Raw genomic sequence first — 19,357 nt, 5'->3', positions numbered from 1 at the left:
TGGGAAGTTTGGAGAGAACAGCTTCCACTTCCCCTTGAGTAACAGGAGCATCAAGCTGAAACGCCACATCAGGGTCAACTTGATATCGTACTTCAACAAACAATGACTCCCTTGCAGCCAGGACAGCCGATGAGACATCCTCTCGAGGGGCAAGCAAATCTTCATAAAACCTGATGCAATGCTGAATAACCTCAGAAGGTTGAGTAACAAGGTTGCCTTTGGCATCCATCAGCCTAACAATATTCTCACGCATATGTTTTTGATGCAACTTATCATAGAAGCAATGAGATTGACAGTTAGCATCCCGCAAAGCATCAAGACGTGCAAGTAATTTAAAGCGAACATATTGTGCTTCCTGCACCCTAGATAGCTCCTTTTTCAGCCATTCTATGGCATCCGCAACTTCAGCATCCATAGAGTCAGTAAACATAAACGCCTGCAAGCCCTTTAAATGCGACTCAAGAAGAGCCACATGTTGTTTTTGTATAGAGGCATTAGCAAGACCATAATGTCGTGCTAATTTCTGAGTGTTGGTAAGGAACACTGGCCAAGCGTGATAATCAGCCACGAGTGTGATTTAAGCGCAAAGGCAAGCGTCCCAACAAGCCTTTATATGCATCCAGAGGATGATAGACCATTTCAAACACAAGCGGCCAATGATCTTACAAAACCTGTTGTTGATCAACCATCATAGTAAGAATCTCTGGCAAAAAGAGATCTTGATGTAAAATATACATCCTATTCAATCTAGCATAAGTGCCCCGAAACTGTTGTGAGGCATAAGTGTAACCCCTTTCATCTGAATGCAACCAAGACCACATGTCTTGTTTTAGCGACCTTGCTGCAAAAGCTTCCCACGCCTTTCTCTCCGGGCCATCCATTACAGAATGAGGCGACGTGGCTTGCTTCCTAGAGACACACATATTAAAGTCCCCCATCACAAAGCCAGGATGAGAGATTGAAAGAGCACACAAGTCATTCCACAGCAAACGGCGTGCACGAGCATTATTTGGAGCATACACCCCTAACAACCATAAAGGCGTATCATCCCAAACAATCTGTATCACTAGAAATCTTCCATGAACATCTTGAATCACAAGCGAAGGCTGAAACTTCGAACGAACAGCAAACATAACACCTGACTGCGAAGCAGGATGTCCGCTATAGAAAACATGGGGCACCCAGTCAGGGTGCTGACCACAGAGGATATTGAGGAGATCTGCCAGCGTCCGATGCGGCACATATTATGAGATGGAGGCACCTCCATAGGGTACCCCCCGTCCCATATGATATTGTATCCCCTCACTGTACTCCACTCACCTCCATAGCGTACTCTCCCCCTCACTATATTCACACCCTATAAGGGTTTCTGTTTACCTTCCAGTTCCAGTTTCATTTTCTAGGTGCCAGTAGTATCATCTTTATTTTTCATTTTTTGGTTTTTTTATCCAGACATTGTATCAGATCCACCATGATGTAACTTTTTTGTCTCATAGATCATTATGGCCTTTTGAAGACGTTAATATAACATTTCATTTCTCTCTCTACCATGTTGCAGCACCCCATGAGGGATATCTTAGGATAATATGCAAGCCTATGCTCTTTGTACATGGATTAGCTCTGGCATTTCAGCTTTTTCATTTTCTTTCATTTCATTTTAGTACCCATGATGATGTATTCCAAGGACATGATATGTCGTAATCCTTTTTGTCTCACAGGCCATTTTGGCCTTTCATAACGTTAATAAATCTCTCTCTCTCTCTCTCTCTCTCTCTCTCTCTCTCTCTCTCGTGGTTAGAAAGAGGGAGTCAACCCATCCATGAAATCGAGAGCAAACAACCCCTCATCTTAAGTTTTGGAGACTAGGCAGCTAGGACGAATTCCTCAAAAAGAGGGCTACCCTTCGAGGCACCAAAATACAAGTCGAACACCGACCAAATGGCATGGTCGAGGTCATGGAAGCTAGGAAAGCAGGCACGTGGGTAATACACCGTGATATGACACGGGACCTGTGAGACCAAAGTTGACTTGAAAATGGTAGTATGGAATTGTAATGGAACTCTTTGGTCAGAGCTAGGGGGAGCACGTTCAAGCATCTAGAGACTTCATGAGGATGCTATTGTATAACACATTCCATTGAAAGGGAGACTATTGGATGGTTTCAACCTTAGTACATACTACTATCACATGCGTTTACTTGGTTATGTGAGTTTGTAAATGGGTATTAGGATAAGGCGAAAGCTAGAGACAAAATAGAAAAAGTTAGTGGCATGCAAGGAGTTGTGCATGTCAAGCGGAGAAAGAGACTGTTTCTAGGTCTATATATTCATTGTAACATGCGGAAGCTTCGGGGGTAACTTCAATGCTCACAAAAACAGCACACTTGTCGCGACGAATTTAACGTACAAAACTGAATATAGATGTGCAGAAAGATAGAGGGAGAGAGAGGGAGAAGAGGACACAGTATTGGGTCCCAAATACCCTCTGTAAAGCCCCCACCACGAATGGTGTTTTTGCTTTTATTAGAATGATGCAAAAAACTGAAATGAAGACTGATTGAACCTTCTTGGCTGACATGGATCTCTGCCCTTGACCTTCAATCCTTCACCCCTTCTGCATTAGCTTGTTCTTGGTTGTCCTAGCCCTTGGTTCAGCTTCAGCACTTGGTGATTGATGAGATGAATAAACTGATTTGTGGCTTGGGTATTTATACCCTTCAGGACAACCAGTCGGCTGGATCTACAGCAGTCTTCTGTCCTAAAAATGCTCCACGACTAGTAAAATACAGCATTAAACGTTGAATATGCTGCGCATGACTAAAAACAGGGCTGGGCACTATGCGCATTAAATATTGGCTGCTGGGCAGCCTGTGTGGGCTGCCCCACACATGGCCTACAGTCCCTTGGGGCTGTGTAACCAATCGGCTACCTTTCCAAGAGCCCTAGGGCTGTCCTACATGGCCATCAATTGGCTCGTGGGTACAGCCAAGGTCTTCCTGGCCCTTATGGGGGTGGTCTTACACTTTCCCCATGCCCCCACGTGTCCTTGGGATAGCCCTATGGGCTGGCGCCTTTCCTATATGCAAACCCTAACTGTCTACACAGTGATCTAGCATCCAGTATCATACCAGATACACAGAACCACTAACATCATTCCAGAGGGAAACTCACAGCGCGGACTGGCACTGTTTAATGTGCAGGACAATGCACACCTGACCTTGGACTCGTGTGTAGGACAATGCAAACCTGACCTCACACGATTGGCATGCAACCCTGGCTGACTCGTCCTGGACTTGGCTCACATGGGACCAGTTTTCCATCCCAGGTCTTGCACCTTCTGTACAGAAATGTCTACGTGGCATCCAAGTGCGGGATGCACGTGACATTCATGTATACACCTTTCAGTCTAAAATAGAAAGTACACTTTTGCATTCTATTGTCTTTCTCACGTTTATTAAAATGTAGATCATTAACCATTAAGTGTAATTAAGGAGTAATGAATTTCTTCAATATTCGCTCTCCAATTTCCAACAGCCACCAGCATGATATACAAGGTTCCTTTATGGGGGCAAAGATTGGCGATGAGAACTAGAAAAGGATTGACATTAAACATGCATCTAGATATATGCCTAGTGCCATCATCATTGTACATGTATTTAGTTGTTTATTTTTTGTTGGGTATTGTCATTAGCTAATCACAGCATATCTCACTCTACACACAATCAACTGCTGATTACATGAACACACAATAGGGTTAGATGTTTTCTTTTTACCTTTCCTTTCAATTTTCCATGGCCCAGTATATCTGTGGAACCATTGTGTCAGTTTTGCATTCCATTGTCTCTCTCACGTTTATCAAAATGCAGATGTGTAATTAGCAGTAATGAATTTCTTCTCCGATTTCCAACACCCACCAGCATGATATACAAGGTTCCTTTATGGGGATGGACCTTGGTGATGAGAACTAGAAAAGGATTGACATTTAACAGGTATCTAGATATATGCCTATTGCCATCATCATTGTACATGCATTTAGTTGTTTATGTTTTGCGGGGTATTGTCATTAGCTAATCAAAGCATATCTCACTCTACACATAGCAAATACCTAGATGAATCCAGGAACATGCCCAAATTCACCTTATAAGAAAGGGCAATATACCTCATGGTAGTCATTCACAAGACAATAAACCATCAACTCCATCATGCATAGTATGGACTAGATACTATGACATCCCCACTAAAGTCATGAGTGCCCAATATTGGGTGTAGAACTTGGTATCAATATATGCTCCCACACACTCCCACCCCCCCCCCATGCGTACACGTAGCGTACATTCATACAAAGGTCTGTGTACTGAGTTTATGTCAGAGCTCTGGAGATACAGGGCAAACTCAGCCATAATGAAGCCTAGCACCAAGGATCATAACAAATAAAAAGAATTATTACAACAAAAAGGTACACATAGCATATCTCACTCTACACACAATCAACTGTTGAATACATGCACACACACTAGGGTTAGATGTTTTCTTTTTACCTTTCCTTTCCATTTTCCATGGCTTGGTATATCTATGGAACCATTGTGTCACTTTTGGTTTCATAGACTCTTGGAGTCTTTTGTAGACGTTAATATCTCTCTCTCTCTCTCTCTCTCTCTCTCTCTCTCTCTCTCTCTCCAACCTCCTCGCAACTCCTCAGTAAGTGGAGCCTCCATCTCCCAACTTGGAGAGGTTAGAAACAAGCCATGGGTGCCTCTGTAGCACAACGCCCTCCAGCTAAACCTCCAACAGAACCACTTCCTGCCCTGCCTCTGCCTCTGCCTCTATAGGCCATCGGCACTGAAAAGCCTCCGTAGCACAAAGCCCTCCAGCTGCCCAGCCTCAAGCAGCTTCAAGTGGTGACCCGCTCGTGCCTATGCCTCTATAGCCCATCCGCTTTTAAAAGCTCAGCCCAGCCTGGTATCTTGCCCCTACCTTTGGAATTTAGCACCCTCGCGATGTGCAAACCTCTACGGAGGATTCCACGCTCAGCTTGACCATCACATGTACACCATCACATTCGGCCACAAGTCGTATTCCAGTTTGCTCCTATGGCGAGAGAAGTAGCGCTTAGCAGCACTAAACTGAAGGGCACCATCACTTTCTACAAAGATGAAAAACACGAGTGAGTGGAAAAAAACCTTATCTTTAGGGTTTATACTTTTTTTCATAATTCCAAAGAAGGTTTTTACGGTGAAATTGAGAATGCCAAAGAAGCTGAGTTTCATGGCCACCTTGGCAACACCAAGGCCTGTGCAAGCTAACCACTTATTTGTTGGAGCAAATCACATGGTTGAGAGGATATATATATACCTAGATGAATCCAAGAACATGCCCAAATTCACCTTTTAGGAACGTGCATGTTATATACTCATGGTAGTCAACCCACAAGACTATAAAACTATCAACTCCATTATGCATAGTATGGACTAGATACTACGACATCCCCACTAACGTCATCAGTGCCCGATAGTGGGTGTAGAACTCTATATCAAGATATGCTCTCACACATGCAGTCCACACACACACACACAAGAGCATATATTCACACAAATCCCTTTCTCAGTTTTTGTCAAACCTCCGGAGATGCAGGGCAGACTCAGCCATAATGAAGCCTGTTCACAAACTCCAAGATCGAGTCACGACCTTGCATAACAAACTGAGCTCGGCATTTGACCCTTAGGAAATCATCACCAAGGTAAGAAGTTGAGAAGATGATTTTGAAGAGACAGCCACCAACATCAAAACAGTGGTCAAGTAAGATTTGCAAGGACATATCAAGTCAAAAATCATAGCTGAAGTCCAAGAAGAGAATTGAGGTAGTCAAAGGCCCTTCAGATCCGCGTAGTTGTTTACCTGAAGAATGGCATATGGATGGACACATGGATGGAGAGGAGGAGAGATTTTTAGATGAGCAAGTAGCCGAAGTCGTGCCAAGAAAGTGGAATCGCGATGTTTCACAACAAGGCAATCATGCAATACTCACCTACCATACCAAACAAGAGAAGATTTGAGATTCTCGAACAGTCAAAAAGCACTCAAACATCAAGATATGGATCGCAGAAGAACTGACCCAACGCAGCTTAAGCGGATGCCTGCATAGTTAACTAAAGTTTGAGCAACTCGCAAAGAAAAGAAAAAAATAAAAGTGGCAGTGTACTATGAGGGCAAAGGTCTCAATTGAACATTTCCGCAAACCCAACCCAAAAAGTTAGACCCGATGTTGAGAACAGCTGAATGTATTCGATGCGTGGCATCGTAGCTTTAGTAGATTAGGACTTTCTTTTTTTGAAGTTTTTATTTTGCTAGCCCGGACATGTGGCTTAAGACCTTCATGGTCTTCATATTGTGTATTTGGTCTCAAAGGCCATTTTAGCCTCCCAGAGACGTTAATATAATTCTCTCTCTCTGCCTCCAAAACTATACGGGGCAGTTTTGGAGGCAGAGCTGAGCACTCATGCAGAGGTTGGGGGATTGAGAGCAGCAAGCCAGGCAGGCTTCCGACGAGCCTTCTCGACCATCGACCACATTTTTACATTGAGGTGCCTGATTGATCAGGCCAAGGCACGGAGGCAACGGCTCTATTGTTGCTTTGTAGATTTCCACAAGGCATTTGATACTGTGCCCAGAGAGCGCCTCTTTCGGCGACTACAGACACTAGGCATACCTTCAGACATGATGTGGGGCATATACAGGCTATGTGAGAAGGTCTTTGGAAGAGTCCGACGCCCAGGAGGCTTGTCCGACACAGTTGCTAGCACCATTGGTGTCAAGCAGGGGTGCCCACTCTCCCCCACGCTCTTTGGGCTCTATATTGATGAGGTGGTCGATTACATCACACAGGGAGGAGGCTCTGGGTTGAGCTATCAGGTATTACTGTCCATGTTATGCTTTATGCTGATGACATCGTCTTGGTATCCGACACGCAGGTTGGGCTTCAAAGACACCTTGTGGAGTGCACCTTGGGAAAACCAAGGTTATGATCTTCCACACCTCACCCGCAGTCAGGAGCCACACTACTCTCACATTAGCAGGAGGGCGGGTCGAGGTGGTGAGCTCTTATGTTTACCTTGGCATCACATTTACTAGCTCAACTGGACGCTTCTCCATGGCTCAGGCAGTCCGAGACAGAGTGCCCCGGGGGTATGCAGCTCTTGCTGGCCTTGAGCGTCAATGTCATCAGGGACATTTTCAGGAACCCCGCACGAAGGGGTGGCTCTTTGAAACATTAGTGACACCAGCCTTGATGTATGCAGCAGCGGTTTGGGCACCAGGGCTTGCAGCCTCCACATGGGTACAGCTGGAGAGACCACAGATCTTGATGCTCTCGAGGATGATACGCAGCAAACCATCCGTCCCGCATGACATTGTTCGAGCTGAGTTTGCTGCACCACCTATGGCAGTGGAGGCATTGTTCTAGACGATCTCCTTTATATACAAGATGAGGGAGATGCCCACGGAGAGATTATCCCGCCGAGCTTTTGAGGCATCCAGACAGCTGGCCGAGGCTAGACACACTGGATCTTGGTATGCACAGATGGTACAGTGGTTCTCACATCATGGGATAGACATTGAGCGGTTGCCACCTTTTCAGTATGATCACTCTGCTCCACGGGGTTACCTCTCTCTCAATGAGAGGAACAGAGTGATGAGACAGGACATATGGCAGCACTACATACAGGAGACATGGATAGCACCAGAGAGCCCACTACCACCGAAGATGCTGTATTACACAGACCACTTTATGAGCATCTCAAGGGATGGGTTTATATAGCGACCGCGGTACATGAATGTATACATGCCACACAGCTCTTGCGTTGCTATTGGACAGCTACGAGTCTCATCACATCAGCTAGAGATAGAAGCTGGGAGAGCGGCACGGGTTCCCAAAGCTGAGCGGATATGCAGATTGTGCCGCGAGGAGGTGGAGACTGAGGATCACTTTGTATGTAGATGTAGAGCCCACCAAGAGGTCAAAGATGCAGGATTGTTTGAGGAGCACTCTTCACTACATCAATTGATGGAGGCCTCGGACCAGCGACAGCTTGGCAGACTACTACTAGAGCTTCTTAGTTCTCGAGAGACTCCTCCAGACACTCGCTCCCACTAGGGATGGGAGACAGTCCCAGCTCACAAATTTCTTCCAGAGAGCTATGCTAGTGCCAGCTGATGTACCACGTGGGGTGACCGCACAGAGAGCAAAGGAATTGAGAGCGAGGAGGAGACCTAGACAGACTGGACATAGAGCACCCCGACTCCGTCACCAAGAGATACCAGCTATCCGAATGAGACACCAGATGGAGACACAGGAGAGGCTAGCTCGCATTCATTCAGACTCAGGGTACATGTTCACGCCATTCACAGCCTCAGCATCGGCGATGTATGATATCTTATATCCCTCTTATGGCATTGGATGGAGTTAGACATAGATCTGCATAGCATGCTTGTACTACCCCTTCAGCATATAGAGATGCATCTTGCCTTGGCACTCCATCCACATCCCCACCCCCCCTTTATATTGTTTGTATATGGGCTCCACCGATCCATGATGATTCATGGTTGTATCCAGACACATGCACACTTTTTCTTTTCTTTCTTTTCTTCCGATGACCGGAAGAACACAGTTGTATTATTTTTTGTCTCATAGGCCGACTTTGGCCTCTCGTAGAGGTTAATCTCTCTCTCTCTCTCTCTCTCTCTCTCTCTCTCTCTCTCTCTGATTACATGCACATGGCATACACATGGATCATCTTCCCCCATTTCAGTACAGCCTTGATTCCCCCTACCTCAACCTCTCAAGGCATGAGACCAACTGGATCATCTGATTAGATCTACTATACATACATTGGGCGTGGGTGTCCCAGTTTAGAGGTTGATAACAAATCTAAGTTCTACAAAGATCACTTCTTGAGACGCGATCCTGAGATACATACAGATACACATATCACATGCTATGCGTATCGTGATCCTCAGGGTAGAGACTAGCTGAGCCGAGGATATCACGAGAGGAGAGGATATGCAGAGTATGCACTGCAAGAGAGAGTGAGGATGATAGCCGAGCCGAGGATCTCATGCGAGGAGAGGATATGCAGAGTATGCACCGCAAGAGAGAGTGAGGATGATAGCCGAGCCGAGGATCTCATGCGAGGAGAGGATATGCAGAGTATGCGCCGCAGGAGAGAGTGAGGATGAGGAACAGTATATGTTGAGTTGCCCGGCCTACTTTGAGATACAAGGGAGATTTTTCTCCCGTTTCCAAGGGGAGTTTGACCCACTCAAACGGGTGATACGGTATGAGGATCGTGATGCCTGGGCATGTAGTTGATCAGACGACACAAGGATGTAGTACTGAGGCAGCACGTTCAGAGAGACAAGAGCAGCCTCGACAAGACACCTCTCAAAGAGCCATCATAGATTTCTTCGTGGTATAGGCGTCCACATCGGAGTCTACCACCCACGCCAGTGCCTCTGCTCCGACATCAGAGCCCAACACCCATGCCAACGCTTCAGCTCCACGCCCCAGAGGAGTCCTCATCAATGAGCGAGCCCGATCTATTGTGCAGGCCAAACGCCCTCAATCCATAGCACCACTATCCTGCATCTGACAGAGGCAGGTCCAAGATATTCTCCGTAGATATCACATGCTCCCATCACAGAGGCCTATCATCCCCTCCACCATCAGATCAGTTCTAGATGCGAGGGGGGGGGGGGTGTATCATCGTTTGCTAATCCCATGTACATACTCTACTGTTGGGTGTTTTATTTTTATCTTTACTTTCACTTTTCCATGGCTTAGTATATCCATGATACCATTGTGTCACTTTTTTGGTCTCACAGACCCTTGGGGTATTTCATAGACGCTAATATTACTCTCTCTGTCTCTCTCTCTCACACACACACACACACAACTCACACAGGATATGAAACAACGAAGCACAAAATATCTCCACAAAAATGTATAATTTACCATCTTAAAGCAATCTTAATTGGTGTCGTGAGGCAAGATGTAAAAACATCAGCTGGTAACTCTGTATGTTGAGGCAAAATCTCATGCGGTCCACATGCTGCTAATAGGATACAGTCTTTCATAGCAGAAGGAACTGACCCACTGAGGCCCCACTCTGGCCGCTGCACAACAGATTTTCAAATTAACAGGATTACCAATAATATTTTACGGTTTGTTTCCTTGACACATGTCCAGCTTGCAGAACCCACCTCACAAAATGCATTGAGGATCATCCCTGCTGCAGAACAGTCAAGCACATATATGGATGGTGTCCCTAGCCAAGACTCCAACTCATACACAGACAATGGTATGTACTGTGTATAACTCTGGCATCCACCAAACCATCTAAGTCTCAGGGGATAGCATATCATGAAAAGGAAGAGTTTCCTGGAAACCAGTAAACAAGAACACTTTATTCAATCTATCCACCTTGTTAAACAACCAGATCTCTCCATTCATTGTTGGCTTGGGAACCCCATGCCCATTGTAGTGAAATAATACACGCTCTGCTTTCGCACTCTTGCGGCAATGTGCACAGAGCTTCTTTATCTCTTCAACCGTTGGGTCAAGCTGCAATTTGTACCGTGCCTGCCATATAGAAAGGCACTGTCAGAGAACAAAATTATAGGAAGAAGAAACTGCGCCTTTCAATATAAAATCTGAACAGGCCTGTACCCTTGGCTGCCATCGCTCATACTGTGCTTGCAAGTTTTTTCCAATGGCATCAAGAGATTTTTGTGCTGGCATTGAGAATGGATCTGTTACATAGAAAATAAAGTTAATTGACAAAAAAGACTGTATCAGCTAACTGCAAAAAAACAAAAAGATCTTGGATATCAAGACCAGGGAATGAACAACAAGCACATAAGTAAGCTATCAGTTCAAAGAAATGGACAATGTGCACTGAACTTATAAATCCATCAGTCTTCTTTATTTATTAACCCCAGCATGTCCTCTCGATGACATGTAAGCATCTCGACTTAAGGTTCTTGTAGCCATCTATATGGTAGTGGATAGAGAGAGAGAGAGAGAGAGAGAGAGAGAGAGAGAGAGAAATAAAGAAAGATTTTATTAACGTCTTCCAAAAGACCGAACTCGGCCTATGAGACAAATCAGTGTACCTGTGTGGGGTATCCTCTGTCATCCCAACAAAATGAAAAAGTACTGAACTAAAAAGCTGAATCTGGGTGTGCAATAACTACAATGAGAGAGAGAGAGAGAGAGAGAGAGAGAGATGTGATAGCAAAAACAAGACAGAGAGAAAGAAAGAGAGAGAGAGAGAGAGAGAGAGAGAGAGAGATGTGATAGCAAAAACAAGACAGAGAGAAAGAAAGAAAGAGAAAAAGTTATATCAAACGCCTTCAAAAGACCATAAGGTCTATGAAACACAAGGGATTAAAAAGATTGTGTCACAAAAAATCAGTAAACAGACAAAAAAGACAAAATAATGCTGCCTAGCTAAAGCCCCAAGGCCCAGCTGGAGTGTCCATGCCATCCACATCTACATCTATGAGGTGAGACACATCCACTACTAGGGGGGGGGGTGGGGTGGGGGGGGGGGGGTTCCGATACTTCTCAAGTCTATCCCGGGTCTGGAGCTGTTGTTTCAAGGGTCTGCACCTCGGTGGGTATGGACGTCAAACCTATCGGATGTTGGATCTGCCATGCTCAATGTTAATAGAACCACCCAAGTACATGCTTTTATAGGCATCAAGGCTCATCTTTTGACCAAAACCAAATAAGAGTCGTTCACACAAACTCACTCCAAAATACCCACCATAGTGTGCAATCTTGTACAACCTCTCTACTCATTCGCTTGGAAGCTCTATATATACCTTTGTAAGGTTAGCATAAATTCCACCTTAAATTTGAGGGAATAACCACGCTTATTTAGCAACAAGCGGAACACAAACAAGGAAAACACCACAGAAAATTTCAGGAAAGAAAACAAGGACATTAAAAAATAAAAAAGCATACCAAAGGAGAAATCATGTAGCTTCCCAAGCTCAACAAAAGCCAAAGTGTAATCTTGCATCTGTGAGAGTCTTCTCACAAAGCTTCAAATCATTAATTCTATCATATACATAGCATAGACTATGTGCTATGTATGGCATCCCCACTCATGTCAACACCCTAGAAAGGAAGATTGATAGATATATTTACATCTTCAAAAGACCCAGAGAATCTATGAGATCAAAAAGGTAGTAGAATGTATGCGCCATGTCGCCAAAGGATATCCTAAATCTACAACTAGAGGATGAAGGGATGAGACCCCTAAGATCTGAGATGTCTAGAGCAAGTGAAGTCTTCACCATAGTTTCATGGGTAAACCATCAAACTGATTTTCTATCATTTCTTTGGAAGTGAACGGAAAACTCATCCATGATGAAGGCTAGCACTAAAGAAAACGTGTGCACACGCACCAACAGTAGCTCGTTGGGTAAATGCACCTCTTTTGGATAGAAAGAATTAATATAAACCACCTGGCCACAACTCAAACAGAGACTTCATGAGAAATCTGCATGTCCACTAATAGGTAGAAAGGTATACCAAAGATAAGTTCAGGTTATTTCCAAAACTAAACAAAAACCAAGTGCAATCTTGACTCCAAGAGGGTCTTCATCATCAACACCCAGGTCCCAGAGTTGGCGCAGGTTCAAGCATAAAGTTCAATTGATAGCTCCTAAAGAAACTGACTTAGAAAGTTACGATTTAAATCAAGAGAACCAGTTAATTAAAAAAGAGATTGGAAGCTCTAGATTGTCCAAAAATAGTAATAATAATAACCCCCTTATCATGCTTTCTTTCTTTCTCTTGCTATTTTCAACTCATCTTTTTTCCCTACTTTTGAGCTACACTCTACAGAATCACACGTGTACTCAAAACAATCATCTTGAAAACATATTTGCTTCAATTGCCATATCTCCACTAACTTGCTTAAGTTGCCTGAGTAATTATGGCAAACATTAAAGATTCTGTGTGCCCTTCACCCTCGCTCAGTGCACATGCTGCTTGTGAATTTACTGTGGCGTGAATTGGCACAGATTAGATGACTGGTAAATCACTGAGGTTTGTTTCAATGGACACTGTTGCTTTCCCGCATGGTTTGGCCATTTTCTAGTGCTGTCTTTTGCCACTATAGAAGAAAGTTCCTTTCATGCCTTCCTTCTCTTTTTTTCCCCCCCTTCCTTTTAATGATGGAAACCACTAATTTGACAACATGCTTCACCATGATTGAAACTTTAAGCATATTCCACACCACGCTTCCACAAGAGATGGAACATTCTAAACTCACCTCGTCATGGAACATTCTAAACTCATCTTTGTTGGTATTTACCATGATTCTAAAGCTAAAATCCAGTAATTGTCACTTGTCATTGTTTCCACATGTCCAAGACCTAAAGATTCGTCGCCCACAAAGCAAAGCCCAAAAAAACAAAGGCGTGGTGGCCATTTACGTCAATTGCAAGGTGGGCATGTTCCAACTCCTCCTCCATGTGTTTGGGGTTTCACATGGAAGAAGAGGCCATCCTGCAGGTGTTTCCCCTGCTTAAAGAGATCTCACCATACATAGCTGGGCAGCTGAAATTTTATACTCCTTTCAGCCCTTCCTGGAGTGCAGACGATGGCTCTTAAATGGTCAAGCGAACAACCTCGAGGATTTACAACATTGCGGTTACTGGTAGGTCATATAGAGTGCAACCAGCATTGCCACGTAGTATAACATTATATTCTAAAGGAAATCATTTTTATATTAAAAAAATGCTCACCAAGCGTCCCCCAGATCTTCCATTTCTGATTAGTTATCCTAATGCTTGAGACTTCCTTCCAATTCAAACTTCAAAGAGCATTGCCAAAAAGGCAATACGTTTGTTTGTACGACATACTAACAACAGTGGATTCAAGACTGTAAAAATCCAAGCACAACATAGCACCGCCTGGCCTACCTTAGTCTCACACAAAAATGAAGGCCCTGTAAGAAAAAGTTGTACACTTCAATAGCGACAATGCCACTGCGGGGGGGCAGGGGGGTGAGAGAGAGAGAGAGAGAGAGAGAGAGAGAGAGAGAGCTACCTATCCAACATTCCATTCTTGCGCAAGGAGAAATTTTTATTACATCCGGAGGATCCACACCAATGTTCAAGCATAACACCAAAGCCACAGACCCTGTCTTCATCTGAAAACATAGAATGACAGCTTACACAAAAACCAATGAAACTAATAAAGCAACACAACAAGTGAGCACATTAAACTGAATGCACAAGTTAGTACCTTAAATATCTAATTATTTCACTTGCATTTCCTTCTACAGAAACAGAATTACAAACCACTCACAAGTAACACATGCAATTGTGCAGATAGTATACATGCAAATATAGGCACTTTGGGATCAAGATTTCCTCCACAAGGGCGGCAAGATTCAGCAAAAACACGGACCTAATTAGGCTGCAGGACACACACAGTAGTAGGTATCATAAGCGCAGCCCTATTCAGGCTGCAGGACACACACAGTAGTAGGCATCATAAACGCAGCCATATTCAGGCTGCAGGACAGCACAGTAGGAAGCCATCCACAGCAGTAAAACGCATCCGAAGTGTGCTTCCAAGCGGGTCCTAAAGGCCGCCGAGTTTGTGGATGAAGAGGGCAGATGACACGGATGGAAGAAAGTGCATCAAGGGGGGTCCAATGGTGGGCACTCAAAGGCCAGATGTGGGAGAGCATAAGGGCAGCTAGATTCAGCAAAAACGTAGACCAATTCACACTGCAGGACATCACACAGTAGGAAGTAAAAATGCAACCCTGTCTAGGGGGAGCATAAGGGTAGCAAGATTCAACAAACAAAATCATGGACCTATTCAAACTGCAGGACATCACATAGTAGGCACCAAAAATCCAGCCCTATTCAGACTGCAAGACAGCACACAGGAGGAAGCCATCCACAGCAAAAAAACACACTAGAAGAGCGCTTCCAAGGGCCCATACCTGCAATTCATGTAACGCACGGGAATGATGTGTTAACTCCTCGATGGAGATAGCCGAAGCCTATGTCTGGGAAGGTATCTCAGTGACTCACGAAGAGGGAGGGGGGGGGGAGAGAGAGAGAGATGGGTGTCGGGGTTTCTTGAAGAGAGAACCGTTTCTCCGAGGCCTATTTAGAGACCGTACATGCTTGCATCTGTTCCCCTTGATTAGGAGGAAGATTCTTCACGAAGGTCGTGACTCTCCTCCAGAGCAGGTCATCCGAGTGTACACCGGATCCCCCCCCCCCCAAAAAAAAAAAACAAGATCCTTCTATTTAACTAACAAAAACAGCCTCAAAAGGACTAGATACAAAATCGCCTCCATGTGCAAGGCAAGGACCAAAGAAACAAGAGGGGAGAAAGGATGCACTTCTCCTCCAGCTGGCCGCTTGATGAGGAGAAGGCTATCTCTTACAACGGGTGGAGAATGGAATAACCACATAGGTGGCCAGTAGTGCCAAGTGGGCTCACCTCCTCTACCTGTGAGAAAAGGGCCACGTCACTAGAGCCTCAAGAATGCTTCCCGAAGCTTTCGCATACGGTTAAACCCACCCTATAGCTTCCCCCACTAGCCGCGGAGGGTATCAATGATGTCGAGCCAAATGCTCCTTTTCACAAATGGGCACGTGTATAAGGAACCAATTCACTACCAAAACAGCATACATACATCAACCATTCCTAGCATATACATGATTACCATCATTGTGAAACATTGCATGAGAATATACATCCTACAAACATAAACCAACTTGCACATGACACAAGACTAGGGACTGAAGTTGGGCCAGCCCCCCCTAGGTATCTTTATTACCAACAGAAGTATTTATATGTACAAGATGCGGGTGCCTGGGAGTACATACTCATCCAGCCGACACCAGATTTATCCAACTGTGAAAACATAGGTAAACACATTACCTACAACTCCTCGGTCACCAACCACTCCTATTGCAACACCCTCGGTCACCAACCAAGGTTGAGCAATCACCAACCGCTCCTGTAGAAATACCCTCGGTCACCAACCACGGTAGAGTGATCACCAACCACTCCTTTACTTTGATAGAGCGGTCACCAACCCTCTAACAAAGTGCTGTCCCAAACCTGCAAAACAGTAACCAGCCATGGTTTTGGCTCACTGGCCACCCACAAGTTCCACCAGATCACATCCCCAGGCTTGGTACTTGTCTAGGGACATGTTTGCTCAAGTTTCGTCGCGAGAAACCTCCTGCAAACCTGTAACAACAGCCAATAATGGCCCTTACAACAGTCGGCCAGCTCCTGTTGAGGCTCTGTTCACTCCATCCAAGCCCTGTTCTCAGCAGAGTAGCACAAAAACAATCCCAACAGCCATGCGCCAACTTCTGGAAACAAATCTAACAGCCTCCAGCCCTGTAGATGCAGTCGGCCAGCCCTGTAGAGAGAGAGTGAGAGAGAGAGAGAAATAGCAGCCAGCCAACCCTGGGACTCTTGCTCTTGGCATGTACTCCACTTGTAGCTCATGCAAATGAGTGATTCTTTGTTCACGGTAGAGGCCCCCAACCAATCAATTGGTTAAGTATGTTGATGGAGCCACTAATGGGGATTGAAGAAAGAGAGAAGCTCCAAAAACTAGTGAATTATTAATGAATTCACAGTTCTTGGCTTAGGTGGAGTAGAGTAACGATGCATAAACACTATATTTTTTTCAACAAGGGGAGCCTTCTATTTATAGGAAAAATTGAGCTCCTAACCAAACAAACTGATTCTAGAATTTTCCAAGTCAATTTGGTCACTTTTTGACCATTTTTAGGTCAGTTAAACTAACTTTTTGGAACTAGACTTGAATGAGAAGAGAGGAGAGATGAAATATCTCAATTTTTATGAGTTTAAAACTCATTCAAGCATGTGAAATATGCACCTCCTTTAAAGAACTCCCCTTCCTTTGCTGTTTTTCCTGTCCAAACAGCTCCTAAAAGCCCACATTTTTCAGATGAGTGCTCTACAAGTCAAGGCTTGCCCACTTTGGCCCTCCCACACCCAGAATAGCAACTCGTGGAGCTTTTTGGGAGTGCCCGGGTGCCCATCTCTCATATTTGGCCTTGGTTCATTAAAAATAGTCCACCCTGATGTGAACTCACTTATAAAATTGAAAGTGTGTCCGCCCACACTTTAAGTGAATGTGAACCCTGCACCCAATAAACCTTAGTAACATGAAATAATGAATAAATTGAGTTAAGTGTGCACACTTACCATCCGCAAAACACATAAGGAAACCATACGCAAAACACATAAGGAAACCATATGAGTCCCAAACAGGTGTGCACACGCGTATCTACAAGTCCATGGACATTCACAGGCAAAATACCAAGTAATGTCTAGGCATCAAAAATAAGTCATCCATGCATGTGCAACTCACATACATATGCTGGTGCACAAACATAGTGGATGAAATTGTTATAAGTCATCTCCTATCTTTATCAGACACCAGGGCCTCTGTTGTGAGTGTGCCCGCCCTGTAAGGGTGTTTTATCATTTTTCCTCACTCCCCGTATTTTTTCCCCATTTTTCCCTATTTTTCCAGGGTGTGCGAGGCCGTGTAGGACCTGTCGGCTATACCAAATGCTGGCCGACTGGTCACAGGCAGTCCCAGTTGCTCCCTGCTGCTAGCCGGCTGCACACGAGTGATGGCCAACTGCTGTATTTTCAAGTCGTGGGCATTTCAGGTCCAGTCGGCTGTCCATCTACTGGCCGACTGCACTCATGGGGCCATATAAATAGGCCCCATTGCCCCCACATTGTATTCATTCAGTTTTCCTCGGGATCTTGTGTATAGAGAAGAGTTATACGCCTATCTCTCTCCTTCTCTTGTGCTGTCTATTTTCTGCACTCTACTTGCTCTTGTGGTCTTAAGTTTCGTTATCATTTCCACTGCGTATTTTGACATGGTATCAGAGCCCTAGGCTCTTGATAGATCTTGGGAGTTTTCTGAGCAAGAGGGGGATAGTTACGTTGCTGATTGGTGTACTATTTGGACTGTTCGGGACGAGAAGTTGCAAGAGGAAGGCCGGCTAAAGTGCTGGACAGACATTTGCAGGTTTAGAGTTTTTTTTTCCCACCCACCCACCCTTTTCAGTTACATCCCCGCGATGGCAGATTTGTTAGAGATGGTTGAGAAGCATGTGAAGATCCCGACTCTCCCCACGTTCCTACTAGACCGTCAGTTGGACGGGAACAATTACGACATCTGGAAGGTGATGATGGAATCTGTGCTGGAGTCATATGACCTTGCTGATTTCATCGTTATCGGGGTTCCAAGGCCGGAAGCAGAGGAAGGGGAGTTACTGTCGATGAAGAAGGACCGAGAGGCACAGGCACAGATGTGGGATCGTGTCAACGCCAGGGTCTAGTCATTTATTTTCCTCAATTGCACACCACAAGTAATCAATCACGTAAAGCACATGACGCTGGCCAAAGGCATATGGCAGCACTTGGTTTCTCTTTATAATAGGGTATCTACTATCACCCATGAAGAGGATCTCCTTGGAAGTGCAGATGCGGATTATGAACCCTGCAAAGTCATCGACGATGCGGGAGCCCATTAACAAGGTGCAGGCTCTTCAGCAAGAAGTCCTCCAGGCTGGGAAGGAGATATCATCTGAAGACATGGCCATTACTTTGTTGTCCCACTTGCCTGCTCAGTATTCCGCTTTCTACTCCTCTTTGATTACGAGTGGCAGGCTCAGCACCATTACTTGGGAGGAGCTTGTGCCCATGGTCTTGGACCAGGAGGAACGTTTCACGAACCCTCCTCACAGCGGAGGTTCGGAGGCCTTAACTGGCCAACGATCGAAAGGCCGGAATAACAACAAGGGCAAAGGGAAGGCTTCACCGGAGAAGTCTTCTGAGAAGAAGCCCGACACAGAACGAGAGAAGCTGAAGGCCGAACGATCCTGCAATGATTGTGGCAACAAAGGCCACTATTGGAGAAAGTGTCCTAAGCGGACTGGGAAGAGTGCTAATTCTTCAACCTCAGCTGCAAAGACTCCTGCATTTGTGCAATTAGAGATGATGGACTCCGATGCTTCATCGTCTTCGAGCGAGGAGGCAGTTGGCTTCACCGCGAAGGATACTCGGGAATGGATTCTTGACAGTGGTGCTTCCAGGCACATGACTCCGTCCCGTGACTTCTTTTTGGATCTAAAACGGCAGTCAGGTCGCATTTTTATTGGCGACAACTCCACTTTTCCGATACACAGTGAGGGCCGGATGGAGATTATTCCGGACGGCAAGGGGGGCAAGCATGCTTCCCGTGTTC

General features: G+C 45.1%; 1 protein-coding gene across 11 annotated transcripts in view; it reads right to left on the bottom strand.

The window, feature by feature from the left end:
- LOC147641769 (regulatory-associated protein of TOR 1-like) overlaps positions 1-19,357 on the bottom strand; it is a 118,069-nt gene that overhangs the window by 78,612 nt on the left and 20,100 nt on the right. For 10 of the 11 annotated variants that reach the window (XR_015266042.1, XM_086799253.1, XM_086799272.1 and 7 more), the window contains 5 exons: positions 14,119-14,221; positions 10,720-10,802; positions 10,474-10,632; positions 10,254-10,370; positions 10,006-10,166 (listed from right to left, as the gene is read on the bottom strand). Coding sequence is in view for 10 of the 11 variants with exons in the window: in XM_086799253.1 (XP_086655379.1) it covers positions 10,006-10,166; positions 10,254-10,370; positions 10,474-10,632; positions 10,720-10,802; positions 14,119-14,221 (623 nt within the window). In the remaining variant the exon portion in view is untranslated. The remainder of the gene's footprint in view (positions 1-10,005; positions 10,167-10,253; positions 10,371-10,473; positions 10,633-10,719; positions 10,803-14,118; positions 14,222-19,357) is intronic. The other variant, XM_086799310.1, reaches the window with a different exon arrangement.

The sequence above is a fragment of the Cibotium barometz genome, chromosome 1 (assembly GCF_041138505.1).
Source record: "Cibotium barometz isolate CiBa-2024 chromosome 1, ASM4113850v1, whole genome shotgun sequence".
NCBI classification, from domain to species: domain Eukaryota; kingdom Viridiplantae; phylum Streptophyta; class Polypodiopsida; order Cyatheales; family Cibotiaceae; genus Cibotium; species Cibotium barometz.
This window is presented reverse-complemented; position numbering and strand designations above follow the sequence as displayed.